This window comes from Scyliorhinus torazame, chromosome 4 (assembly GCF_047496885.1).
Source record: "Scyliorhinus torazame isolate Kashiwa2021f chromosome 4, sScyTor2.1, whole genome shotgun sequence".
In the NCBI taxonomy this organism is placed as follows: Eukaryota; Metazoa; Chordata; class Chondrichthyes; order Carcharhiniformes; family Scyliorhinidae; genus Scyliorhinus; species Scyliorhinus torazame.
The window spans coordinates 13,811,005-13,825,196 of NC_092710.1; the positions used below are offsets into that span (position 1 = coordinate 13,811,005).

Here is a 14,192-nt window from a genome sequence, read left to right on the forward strand (position 1 = left end):
AGAGAGGGTCAGTACTGAGGGAGTGCCGCACTGTCAGAGAGGGTCAGTACTGAGGGAGTGCCGCACTGTCAGAGGGTCAGTACTGAGGGAGTGCCGCACTGTCAGAGAGGGTCAGTACTGAGGGAGTGCCGCACTGTCAGAGGGTCAGTACTGAGGGAGTGCTGCACTGTCAGAGGGTCAGTACTGAGGGAGTGCCGCACTGTCAGAGGGTCAGTACTGAGGGAGTGCTGCACTGTCAGAGGGTCAGTACTGAGGGAGTGCCGCACTGTCAGAGGGTCAGTACTGAGGGAATGCTGCACTGTCAGAGGGTCAGTACTGAGGGAGTGCTGAACTGTCAGAGGGTCAGTACTGAGGGAGTGTTGCACTATCAGAGGGTCAGTACTGAGGGAGTGCTGAACTGTCAGAGGGTCAGTACTGAGGGAGTGTTGCACTATCAGAGGGTCAGTACTGAGGGAGTGCCGCACTGTCAGAGGGTCAGTACTGAGGGAGTGCTGCACTGTCAGAGGGTCAGTACTGAGGGAGTGCCGCACTGTCAGAGGGTCAGTACTGAGGGAGTGCTGCACTGTCAGAGTGTCAGTACTGAGGGAGTGCTGCACTGTCAGAGGGTCAGTACTGAGGGAGTGCCGCACTGTCAGAGGATCAGTACTGAGGGAGTGCTGAACTGTCAGAGGGTCAGTACTGAGGGAGCGCACCAAGGCCCTCTGACCCTCTGCGCTGGGTGTTAACGATCCCGCAGTGACCACGCCTCAGACCGACGCTGATTATTGGCTGGGAAAACACAAACATTGTGAAATGAGCTGGAGAAAGTGCAGAAGAATTTCTTTAATGTCAGCATCGCAAATAATCGAAGTGTATTTATGTGGGAATTGGGAGTGGATACTCCCTCCTGGCCTGTGTTTTCCAGCCCCCTCCCTCCCCACTCCCGGCCCATTGCTGCCTCTCAGTGAGGAGGGGGTGTCGGGGAGGGGGGGGGGTCATCGTCAGCGGGGGTCAGTCACAACACACAACAGGCCCGTGGCCCCCCTGCCCAGAGAATGCACCTTCACCGTGCCAATGACAATTGTATTTTTATTCTCACAGGATCGCCATGGCATCACCAGGGACGCCGGCAGGGGGGAGTGCTAACCCCCAGCCAGCTGCCAGCTCCGCCGTGCACAGCAAGATGCCAGACGCTCTCCAAAGATACCGCGCCTGGGAGCCAAAATCGATGGGGGTACGAATCTCTGTCTCTGTTCCCCCTGAGATCCACGCCTCTTCCTCGCTGTCTCTCGGTCACTCCCACTGTCGCTATCTCTCTCTCTCTCCTTGTGCCTCTCTGTTGCTTCGTCTCTCCCTCTCTCATTCAGTATTCCTGTCTCTTTATCTGTCTGCTTTCCTCTCTCTCCCTCCCAGACTCTTGTTTCCTGAGGCGCGATCAATTGGACGAAGGCGATAGTTGAATCCAGCTGAGGCTTTATTGCTGTCAGATGTGTGGCCTCCCACAGCAGCTGGCGAAATGGCTGCTGGCTGGAGGACACGCATATTTATACCCCGCCTCCTGGGCGGAGCCAGCAGGCAGGGGCTACCGGCGAACCTGTAAGTACAGGCCCGACCGTACATCCCCTAATACAGGTGCAGCAGTGGTTTACCACATTGTCCTGTCTCTCTCTCTCTCTCTCTCTCCATCGTCTTGTCTGTCCGTGTCTCTATCCGACTGTCTGCTTCTCTCTCTATCTCTACCTGTCTCTCTTGTCTCTCTCTCTCTCTCTCTCTCTCTCTCCCTGTCTCCTGGTCTTTTTGTCTCTGTTTTCGATTGTCCGTCGTCTCTCTCTGCCCCTCAATCTGTCTCACTCGCTCTATCTTACATCACTGGCGTTTCGATCTCTCTCTGTCTCTGCTCTTGGTCTGTCTGTCTGACTCTCTGTTTGACTCTCTCTCTTCTGCCTCAGTCATTGTCTCTGCCGATCGGCGGCTGCTGGCAGCGCCCCCCCCCCCCCCCCTGGCGATTCTCCGGCTTGCGATGGGCCGAGTGGCCGCCCGTTTATGGCCGGCCCCGCCGGGGTCCTGGGGTGGGGGGGGGGCGCGGAGCGATCTGGCCCCTGGAGGAGCCCCCACGGTGGCCTGGCCCGCGATCGGGGCCCACCGATCCACGAGCGGGCCTGTGCCGTGGGAGCTCTCTATCCTCCCGCACCCACTCCGGGGTCGGCCTAGCCCCGATCCTGTGCTGCGCGTCCACCCGCTCATCGTGGGGGGTTTGCCTTGTTATTTTTGCGGCCAGCCTCAACACCCTCGACACTGCCCGGCCCGCAACGCGCACTGCAACAGTTGCGGCCGAAAAGGGCACTTTGCCAAGGCCTGCCTCGCCAAGCCTCAGGCCCGGACTACCGACTCTCGGGCCCGCAGACCTCGCAATGTGGCAGCGTACCTGCCCACTCCGACTCCGCACAGCACGTGCGACTCACGGGGGCCGCCATTTTGGCCATCCTCCCCCACGCGGCTGGCCACGTGCGATCCATGGGGGCCGCCATCTTGGACGCCATCTTCCCCGACGCCCGCCAGGCTTGATCAACGGGGGCCGCCATCCTGGACGCCATCTGCTACGCCGCTCGACGCGTACGACCTGCTCGGACGGTCACCGGGGGGCCGGCTCAGCACAGCCGACCACGCCGCCGGTTACCCTCAACTCAGCGCAGTCACCTTGGACCAGTCGCGACCCAAGCACCTCAAGAGCTCAACGATGGCCGTCCGGGTTAACGGGTACGAGACACCTTGCCTGTTTGACTCCGGGAACACTGAGAGTTTCATCCACCCGGATCTGGTAAGCCGCTGCTCGCTCCCGATATTCCCGGCGCAACAAACAATTTCCCTCGCCTCCGGGTCTCACTCGGTACAAAACTACGGTAACCTTAGCGGTCCAGGGCGCTGAGTACACTAATTTCCAGCTGTACGTGCTCCCAGACCTCTGCGCCCCCCTCCTTTTAGGGCTCGATTTTCAATGTAATCTCAAGAGCCTGACGCTTAGCTTTGGCGGACCCCTGCCCCCACTCACGGTGTGCAGCCTCGCCACTCTGAAAGTTGACCCTCCTTCCCTCGTCGCTAATCTCACCGCTGATTGCAAGCCAGTAGCCACTCGCGGCAGGCGGTATAGCATGCAGGACAGAATATTTATTAGGTCTGAGGTCCTGCGTCTCTTGCGGGAGGGAGTCATCGAGGCTAGCAACAGCCCCTGGAGAGCTCAGGTGTTGGTCGCCAAGACCGGGGAGAAGCTCCGGATGGTGGCCGATTACAGCCTGACATTAACCGGTTTACGCAACTCGATGCGTGCCCCCTTCCCCGGATTGCAGCCATGGTCAATCAGATCGCGCACTACCGGGTGTTCTCCACGGTGGATCTGAACTCTGCGTACCACCAGCTCCCAATCCGCCCGGAGGACCGCCACTACACGGCGTTTGAGGCAGACGGCCGCCTTTTCTATTTCCTCCGGGTCCCCATTGGCGTCACGAACGGGGTTTCGGTGTTCCAAAGAACAATGGACCGAATGGTGGACCGTTACGGGCTGCGGGCCACGTTTCCGTACTTGGACAACGTCACCATCTGCGGCCATGATCAGCAGGACCACGACGCCAACCTCCAGAGATTTCGCCAAACCGCCCAAACCCTAAACTTTACGAACAACAAGGAGAAATGCGTTTTCCGCACAACCAGACTAGCCATCCTCGGCTACGTTGTGGAAAACGGGGTTCCAGGGCCCGACCCTGACCGTATGCGCCCCTCCTGCAACTCCCCCTCCCCCACTGCTCCAAGGCCCTGAAGAGGTTCCTTGGATTTTTTTCCTACTACGCCCAGTGGGTCCGCCAGTGTGCGGACAAAGCCCGCCCACTATTTAAGGCCACCCTCTTCCCACTGGCAGCCGAGGCCCGCCAGGCCTTCAGCTGCATCAAGGCGGACATCGCCAAAGCGGCAATGCGCGCGGTGGACGAGTCCATCCCCTTCCAGGTGGAGAGCGACGCCTCAGAGGTCGCTCTCGCCGCCACCCTCAACCAAGCAGGCAGACCGGTAGCATTCTTTTCCCGCACCCTCACCACCTCCGAAATTCGACACTCCTCGGTCGAAAAAGAAGCCCAAGCCATTGTGGAAGCCGTACGGCACTCGAGGCACTACCTCGCTGGTAGGAGGTTTACCCTCGTCACCGACCAACGATCGGTTGCCTTCATGTCCGACAATATGCAGCGGGGCAAGATCAAGAACGATAAGATCTTGAGGTGGAGGATTGAACTCTCCACCTACAACTACGATATAGTATATCGTCCTGGGAAGCTCAACGACCCCCAGATGCCCTGTCCCGCGCCACATGCGCCAGCGCGCAAGATGACCGACTACGGGCTATCCACGACGACCTCTGCCACCCGGGGGTCACCCGGCTTATCCATTATATCAAGGCCCGCAACCTGCCCTACTCCACTGAGGAGGTCAGAGCTATAACCAGGGACTGCCAGATCTGTGCAGAGTGTAAACCGCACTTCCATCGACCGGATAAGGCCCACCTGGTAAAGGCATCCCGGCCCTTTGAACGCCTCAGTATCGATTTCAAAGGGCCCCTCCCCTCGAATAATCGCAATACCACTTTCTCAGTATTATTGATGAGTTCTCCCGCTTCCCGTTTGCCATCCCCTGCCCCGATATGACCACGTCCACCGTCATTAAAGCCCTGCATAGTGTCTTCACCCTGTTTGGTTTCCCCAGTTATGTCCACAGTGACCGGGGCTCGTCGTTCATGAGCGACGAACTGCGTCAGTACCTGCTCAGTAAGGGCACCGCCTCGAGCAGGACTACCAGTTATAACCCCCGGGGAAATGGACAGGTGGAGAGGGAGAACGCAACGGTCTGGAAGACCATCCTACTGACCCTGCGGTCCAGGAATCTCCCGGTGTCCCACTGGCAGGAAGTCCTCCCCGATGCGCTCCACTCTATTAGGTCCCTCCTTTGCACGGCCACAAACCAGACTCCTCCTTGTTTATTTTCCCGAGGGGGACTACCTCAGGGGCCTCGCTCCCACCCTGGCTGATGACACCGGGTCCAGTTCTCCTCCGGAAACACGTTCGGACCCATCAGACCGATCCCCTGGTAGAGAGGATCCAGCTCCTGCACTCAAACCCGCACTACGCATATGTTGAGCACCCCGATGGTCAACAGGATACCGTCACCCTCCGAGACCTTGCGCCCGCAGGCTCCGCCACCACTACGTCCACAGTACCCCCCGCGCTGTACCCCGCTCTTTCTCCCATGCCCAGCGCCCCCGCGCCCATTTGGCTCCGGCGCTCCCTTCCACCCGGCACACCAGTCCGCAGGGATGAAGCTCAGGAAGAGCCGCTCCCGGACTCCCCGCCTGTGCCTGCTCCGGACCCACTTCCCCAGACACCTGAAACGGCTGCAACACCAGCGCTTCGGCGGTCGCAGCGTATAATCCGGCGACCGGACCGACTGAATCTATGAGCCCGTCACACCCGCCGGACTTCATTTTTAAACAGGGGGTGAATGTGGTGAATGTAAATACAGTTAATTCACCAGTTATGTTCTATGTTATTAACCCTGTGGGTTTTATCAGTGGGCCATTGTATGGCTTCACCCACAGGAGGAGGTGTTGGAGGATGTTGCAGCATCTACGGGCTCCGCCCATGGCTCCGCCCCTTTGAAGGAGTATAAGAGTAGGTGGCCTGTGGGACTGTCCTCAGTATGTACCAGTCGCAGGCAGGCAAAGTGGATAGTTAATTAAAACCATTGTTTTACTCCAACACGAGTCCTTGAGTGAATTGATGGTCGCATCAGTCTCTCTCTCTATCTCTTTCACTTTCTCTGTCTCTCATTCTCTGTGTTCCTCTCCATTCTTCCCTCAGTCCTTCCTTTGGTTGCCTCCCTCTCCGTATCTGTGTGTCTCATTCTCTCACTCTCTGGGTCTCTTTCTTTCGCTGTCTCACTCCCTTTGCCTCCCAGTCTCTGTTCTGTCTCGCTTGGATACTATTTAATTAGTGAATAACCATCATGAATGTTAATGGCATCATACAATCCTCACAGTGCTGTAAGAAACTAGAGAAGGGGCTGAATGGGGCCTCCTCCTGTTCCTGTGTAACAGGCTGGAGAAGGGGCTGAATGGGGCCTCCTCCTGTTCCTGTGTAACAGGCTGGAGAAGGGGCTGAATGGGGCCTCCTCCTGTTCCTGTGTAACAGGCTGGAGAAGGGGCTGAATAGGGCCTCCTCCTGTTCCTGTGGAACGGGCTGGAGAAGGGGCTGAATGGGGCCTGCTCCTGTTCCTGCGCAACAGGCTGGACAAGGGGCTGAATGGGGCCTCCTCCTGTTCCTGTGTAACAGGCTGGAGAAGAGGCTGAATGGGGCCTCCTCCTGTTCCTGTGTAACAGGCTGGAGAAGGGGCTGAATGGGGCCTCCTCCTGTTCCTGTGTAACAGGCTGGAGAAGGGGCTGAATGGGGCCTCCTCCTGTTCCTGTGTAACAGGCTGGAGAAGGGGCTGAACGGGGCCTCCTCCTGTTCCTGTGCAACAGGCTGGAGAAGAGGCTGAATGGGGCCTCCTCCTGTTCCTGTGTAATAGGCTGGAGAAGGGGCTGAATGGGGCCTCCTCCTGTTCCTGTGTAACAGGCTGGAGAAGGGGCTGAATGGGGCCTCCTCCTGTTCCTGTGTAACAGGCTGGAGAAGGGGCTGAATGGGGCCTCCTCCTGTTCCTGTGTAACAGGCTGGAGAAGGGGCTGAATGGGGCCTCCTCCTGTTCCTGTGTAACAGGCTGGAGAAGGGGCTGAATGGGGCCTCCTCCTGTTCCTGTGTAACAGGCTGGAGAAGGGGCTGAATGGGGCCTCCTCCTGTTCCTGTGTAACAGGCTGGAGAAGGGGCTGAATGGGGCCTCCTCCTGTTCCTGTGTAACAGGCTGGTGAAGGGGCTGAATGGGGCCTCCTCCTGTTCCTGTGTAACAGGCTGGAGAAGGGGCTGAATGGGGCCTGCTCCTGTTCCTGTGTAACAGGCTGGAGAAGGGGCTGAATGGGGCCTGCTCCTGTTCCTGTGTAACAGGCTGGTGAAGGGGCTGAATGGGGCCTCCTCCTGTTCCTGTGTAACAGGCTGGAGAAGGGGCTGAATGGGGCCTGCTCCTGTTCCTGTGTAACAGGCTGGAGAAGGGGCTGAATGGGGCCTGCTCCTGTTCCTGTGTAACAGGCTGGAGAAGGGGCTGAATGGGGCCTGCTCCTGTTCCTGCGCAACAGGCTGGAGAAGGGGCTGAATGGGGCCTCCTCCTGTTCCTGTGTAACAGGCTGGAGAAGGGGCTGAATGGGGCCTCCTCCTGTTCCTGTGTAACAGGCTGGAGAAGGGGCTGAATGGGGCCTCCTCCTGTTCCTGTGTAACAGGCTGGAGAAGGGGCTGAATGGGGCCTCCTCCTGTTCCTGTGTAACAGGCTGGAGAAGGGGCTGAACGGGGCCTCCTCCTGTTCCTGTGCAACAGGCTGGAGAAGAGGCTGAATGGGGCCTCCTCCTGTTCCTGTGTAACGGGCTGGAGAAGGGGCTGAATGGGGCCTCCTCCTGTTCCTGTGTAACCGGCTGGAGAAGGGGCTGAATGGAGCCTCCTCCTGTTCCTGTGTAACAGGCTGGAGAAGGGGCTGAATGGGACCTCCTCCTGTTCCTGTGTAACGGGCTGGAGAAAGGGCTGAATGGGGCCTCCTCCTGTTCCTGTGTAACAGGCTGGAGAAGGGGCTGAATGGGACCTCCTCCTGTTCCTGTGTCACAGGCTGGTTTGATGAATTTTCCTGTGGCTCTTACTGCTGGAATTTGCTTAATTTGCAGGTTGCTTTGGTTCTGTTGGGAATAATTCTCTTTGTACTGGAACTTACGCTTTTCTGGCTGATCAACTCAATGGTGATCAAGACTGGGACTCCGTTTTACACTGCTGTGCTGGTGAGTTTGATTGTTTTTCTGATTTCCTTATTACTCTCTCTATCTCTCTCTCTCACTCACACTCTCTTTCACACTTCCATACACTCACATATATCCACATGTATAGACTCTCACAGACGAACATTGACTCATACACAGACACACACACACACGAGCAGGTCAGAGGCTGGGAATCCTGCGGAGAGTAACTCACCTCCTGACCCCCCCCACCCAAAGCCTGTCCACCATCGACAAGGCACAAGTCAGGAGTGTGAGGGAAACTCTCCGCTTGCCTGGATGAGCGCAGCTCCAACAACACTCGAGAAGCTCGACACCATCCAGGACAAAGCAGCCCCGCTTGATTGCTCCCCTTCCACAAACATTCACTCCCTCCCCCACCGACGCACAGTGTCAGCCGTGTGTCCCATCTACAAGATGCACTGCAGCAACTCACCGAGGTTCCTCAGGCAGCACCTTCCAAACCCACGCCCACCTCCATCTAGAAGGACAAGAGCAGCAGATACCTGGGAACCCCACCGCCTGGAGGTTCCCCCCCGAGTCGCTCACCACCCCGACTGGGAAATATATCGGCCGTTCCTTCACTGTTGCCGGGGCAACATAAGAACATAAGAACTAGGAGCAGGAGTAGGCCATCTGGCCCCTCGAGCCTGCTCCGCCATTCAATGAGATCATGGCTGATCTTTTGTGGACTCAGCTCCACTTTCCGGCCCGAACACCATAACCCTTAATACCTTTATTCTTCAAAAAACTATCTATCTTTATCTTAAACACATTTAATGAAGGAGCCTCTACTGCTTCACTGGGCAAGGAATTCCATAGATTCACAACCCTTGGGTGAAGAAGTTCCTCCTAAACTCAGTCCTAAATCTACTTCCCCTTATTTTGAGGCTATGCCCCCTAGTTCTGCTTTCACCCGCCAGTGGAAACAACCTGCCCGCATCTATCCTATCTATTCCCTTCATAATCTTATATGTTTCTATAAGATCCCCCCTCATCCTTCTAAATTCCAACGAGTACAGTCCCAGTCTACTCAACCTCTCCTCGTAATCCAACCCCTTCAGCTCTGGGATTAACCTAGTGAATCTCCTCTGCACTCCCTCCAGTGCCAGTACGTCCTTTCTCAGGTAAGGAGACCAAAACTGAACACAATACTCCAGGTGTGGCCTCACTAACACTTTATACAATTGCAGCAGAACCTCCCGAGTCTTAAACTCCATCCCTCTAGCAATGAAGGACAACATTCCATTTGCCTTCTTAATCACCTGTTGCACCTGTAAACCAACTTTTTGCGACTCATGCACTAGCACACCCAGGTCTCTCTGCACAGCAGCATGTTTTAATATTTTATCATTTAAATAATAATCCCTTTTGCTGTTATTCCTACCAAAATGGATAACCTCACATTTGTCAACATTGTATTCCATCTGCCAGACTCGTCCATTCACTTAGCCTATCCAAATCCCTCTGCAGACTTCCAGTATCCTCTGCACTTTTTGCTTTACCACTTATCTTAGTGTCGTCTGCAAACTTGGACACATTGCCCTTGGTCCCCAGCTCCAAATCATCTATGTAAATTGTGAACAGTTGTGGGCCCAACACTGATCCCTGAGGGACACCACTAGCTACTGATTGCCAACCAGAGAAACACCCATTAATCCCCACTCTTTGCTTTCTTTTAATTAACCAATCCTCTATCCATGCTACTACTTTCCCCTTACAAGTCTGCACAACATCCTGGAACTCCCTCTCTAACAGCACAGTGGGTGCACCTACACTTCAGGGACTGCAGAGGTTCAAGAAGGCAGCTCCCCACCACCCTCTGAAGGGGTAACTTGGGATAGGGCAATAAATACTGGTCGAGCAAAGATCAATTGTACAAAGACGCAGATTGGGTACAACTGTGGCTTTATTACAGTCAGATGCGTGGCCTCCTGCTGCAGCTGGCGAAATGGCAGGGCACTGGAGGTCATGCATATTTATACAGTTCTCCGTGGGCGGAGCCAGCCGGCAGGGGCTACCGGCGAACCTGTAGTCCAGGTCCTACCTTACATCTCCTATTACAGCGGTACAACACAAGCCAGTGACACCAGCACCCTGTAAGTGACTAAAAAGCTCACACTGATACATACACACACGTACACACACTCACATTCATACGCACACTCACACACACACACTAGCTCACACGTACCTAGAAACCGTTACACACACTCATCGACACTCATACGCACACACATTCACACACACGCGCACACTCACTGATGTACTGACACACCCTCGCAGATGCACTCACATACATTCATACGCACATTCACATAATACACACTCAGACTTGTGCAGACAAACTGGCACACTCACTCATCGACACTCTTGTACACACACACACTCACACAAACACACCCGCAAACACACTCACATATACACACTCATAAACACATTCAAATGTGCTCACACACTCATACACATGCACTCACACACACTCACTTAAATACACACTCAAGTATGCACACTCACACTCAAATATACATCCACTCAAATATACACACACACTCACCCAGACAGACATACACACTGCCACACTCTCATAGAATCATAGAATTTACAGTACAGAAGGAGGCCATTCAGCCCATCGAGTCTGCACCGGCTCTTGGAAAGAGCACCCTACCCAAGCCCACACCCCAACCCTATCCATAACCCAGTAACCCCACCCAACACTAAGGGCAATTCTGGACACTAAGGGGCAATTTATCACGGCCAATCCACCTAACCTGCACATCTTCGGACTGTGGGAGGAAACCGGAGCACCCGGAAGAAACCCACGCACACACGGGGAGAACGTTACGGGCAGCACAAAGTGGATAGCACTGTGGCTTCACAGCGCCAGGGTCCCAGGTTCGATTCCCCGCTGGGTCACTGTCTGTGCGGAGTCTGCACGTTCTCCCCGTGTCTGCGTGGGTTTCCTCCGGGTGCTCCGGTTTCCTCCCACAGTCCAAAGACGTGCAGGTTAGGTGGATTGGCCATGATAAATTGCCTTTAGTGACCAAAAAGTTTAGGAGGGGTTATTGGGTTACAGGGATAGGGAGGAAGTGAGGGTTTAAGGGGGTCGGTGCAGACTTGATGGGCCGAATGGCCTCCTTCTGCAGTGTATCTTCAACACGCACTGACTCACACTTGAACTCTCATGTAAACGCACACTCACATGCATACACTCAAATATACACTGACACACACCATAATCGATGCTCTCACATATCCAACTGTCTGCCTCTCTCGTTAAGGGCCAGGGTTTCGAGAACCCCAAAGTGTATCATGGAGTTCACCTGACCCACAACTTTTACTAGATTGTGGTACGGGGAGCACGGCCCACTCTACAGGTGTGGGACAGCAGAAATGGAAAAGTATTTTTTAAAGCAAAACAATGTTTATTCTATGAACTCAAGTTAACCTTTTTAAAACATACAGTGAACATCTTAGCAACCATCAATTCAAATACAACCCCCAAAGAATACAACACTAAGTAATCTTAATAACTTCCCAAACAACATCCAGAAGACAAAAGAAACACCTTTTAACAGAAGCACATCAGGTTTACATTCCCGACTGAGAACATTTATAATTCACCAAATGATCAAGAGATAGTCTTTTCACGGCAGAGAGATCAACAGTACACCTGCTCTGTCTGGCTTCAGCTCCAACACTGAAAACAAAACTAAAACACACCCTGCAGCAAACAGCCTAAAATGAAAGTAAAAAGCTGACAGGCAGTGCAGCTCCACCCACTCTCTGACATCACTGCAGTAATATGAGCAGCCAAGCATTTCTTAAAGCAACATTCTCATGACACTCTATCCCACACAAAAACACACAATCACACAAACGCGCACATACGTTCACACAAACACACTCACGCGCTTGCACGCGCACACGGTAGCACGGTAGCATTGTGGATAGCACAATTGCTTCACAGCTCCAGGGTCCCAGGTTCGATTCCGGCTTGGGTCACTGACTGTGCGGAGTCTGCACATCCTCCCCGTGTGCGCATGGGTTTCCTCCGGGTGCTCCGGTTTCCCCCCACGGTCCAAAGATGTGCAGGTTAGGTGGATTGGCCATGATAAATTGCCCTTAGTGTCTAAAATTGCCCTTAGTGGTGGGTGGGGTTACTGGGTTATGGGGATAGGGTGGAGGTGTTGACCTTGGGTAGGGTGCTCTTTCCAAGAGCCGGTGCAGACTCGATGGGCCGAATGGCCTCCTTCTGCACTGTAAATTCTATGATAATCTATGACACACACTAAAATGTGCACACACAGACTCACATGCACACATATTGGCACCCATTCACACACTCACACACTCATCGATACCTTCTCGCACACACAAACTCGTTCATACACAAACACACTCACGCATTCACATGCATGCACACAACTCTCACTCGCACACTCACCTACTCACATGGACTCACTCAACCACTCACACACACTCACATACAGACACAGGAACACACTCACACGGACGCATACATGCTCACACACACAATCACTCACAGACATACACTCACAGACTCACACACACTTACTCACACTCACAGACACACCCTCGCAGCCACACACTCACTCGCTAACTCACATACACTTTTCTCGACTCAACGTGCCCCACACCAATTCACATTCACCAAGTCCGTTACTTGACGCCCCTCACCCGGGAGGCAATCGCACCGTAAACCGCTGTCAGCCAATCAGACTGCCCTACACTGCTGTGAGCAGGCGCAGAGGAGGTACAGCCGCAGGGTGACTGAGGCCTGGGTAAGTTCAAAGGGTCCCAGGGCAGAGAGGCCCTCAGAGGGGACGTGAAGGGGGCGATCAGGGCCTCAGGAGAGAAGCCGGTCGGGGAGTGAGGTCTTGGGGCCAATGGACGTTACGGGGCGGTGAATGGGGGAGGGCGAAAGACTTCAGAAGGCGGCTTCCAAGGGTGTCGGCCAACCTCCTTATCCCGTCAGAGAGACCTAAACCCACCGAATTCCAGGCTTCCTCCACGTAAGGTCAATCCTCCTCTCATCCTGAACCTTGTGGCTGACAGGAAATGGCCTTCAAGAATCCAAATATTGAACGTTGAGGGGTCTCAATTAGAGCCATTGAGCACAGAATGAGGCCCTTCGGTCCATAGTAACTGTGGCGGCCATCAAGAACCTATCCGTTCTAATCCCATTTCCCAGCACTTGGCTGGTAGCCTTGCCTTGAGTTGGGGCAGCAGCCAACTTGGCGCCTGAGGGCTTGTCCGTCCATCGATACAGAGAGACGTGTGTGCAGCTCAGAGCGGGACAGGTCTACACGCGTGTGCTTCACTGTGACCAATGTTCCTCGAACGTTTCCCCCCTCAAAGTGACCAATCCTTTGTTCATTTCTCTTACAGTTGGGCATCTCAGGCTTCCTCGCAATCATCAGTGAAAACCAACCTCGCAAAGTGCTTGTAAGTAAAATAAATGGTCGCTGCTCCTTGTCACTCTGCTGGAACGTAGGGCGCAATTTGATGTGGCGCCGCCCGCCAAACGCAAAAGCAAATGGGCCACCTAAAATTGCGTTCAATTGACCGGGGATCTGGGGGAAGGAACCAATAGTTGCCCGCTTTTATCTCTGTGGCAAAGAACTGTCAATGTGGCAATGAACTGTCAATGTGGCAATGAACTGTCAATGTGGCAATGAATTGTCAATGTGGCAATGAACTGTTAATGTGGCAATGAACTGTCAATGTGGCAATGAACTGTCAATGTGGCAATGAACTGTCAATGGGGCAATGAACCGTCGATGGCTGAAAGACCATTGAGAAATGCCCCCGATGATCAATGTTGCCGATTGATTGTGCTGCCTCGACAGTCCTTTTTCCGTCAATATTTATTTTTCGCAGGGCAGCAGCTCCCCGAGGGTGTGCACTGGAGACGCCAGCCACCACCCTCCCCTGTCCCCACGCCTGCCCATCACTTGCCCGTTAATTGGCCATCCAGCGGGAATCCCGTTCCGGGCCCACTGAATACGCGCGCCCGAGAATCGCCAAATTCCAAAGAAGCAGAACAATTTGCCCTACTGGAGGAAAGGTCGGAAAAACTAATCCGACCGGGCGAGAAACTGCCATGGAGAAAGCGGGCAAAGATAGATTCCTCCAGCTCACCGGTCATTTAAAAAGTGCGTGAGGCTTGGACATATTCCTTTTGTTTGCGCGGATGCATTCCAGTGCATGAACTCCGAGCAAACGTAAACGAGCCGTGTCACCAGCTCGT

General features: G+C 54.4%; 1 protein-coding gene across 4 annotated transcripts in view; it reads left to right on the forward strand.

The window, feature by feature from the left end:
* The window catches only part of LOC140410124 (uncharacterized), a 187,877-nt gene that overhangs the window by 5,717 nt on the left and 167,968 nt on the right, over positions 1-14,192 (forward strand). For all 4 annotated transcript variants that reach the window (XM_072498078.1, XM_072498079.1, XM_072498081.1 and 1 more), the window contains exons 2-4: positions 1,081-1,213; positions 7,811-7,921; positions 13,331-13,387. In XM_072498078.1, coding sequence (XP_072354179.1) covers positions 1,088-1,213; positions 7,811-7,921; positions 13,331-13,387 — 294 coding nt within the window. In that variant the 5' untranslated portion in view covers positions 1,081-1,087. The remainder of the gene's footprint in view (positions 1-1,080; positions 1,214-7,810; positions 7,922-13,330; positions 13,388-14,192) is intronic.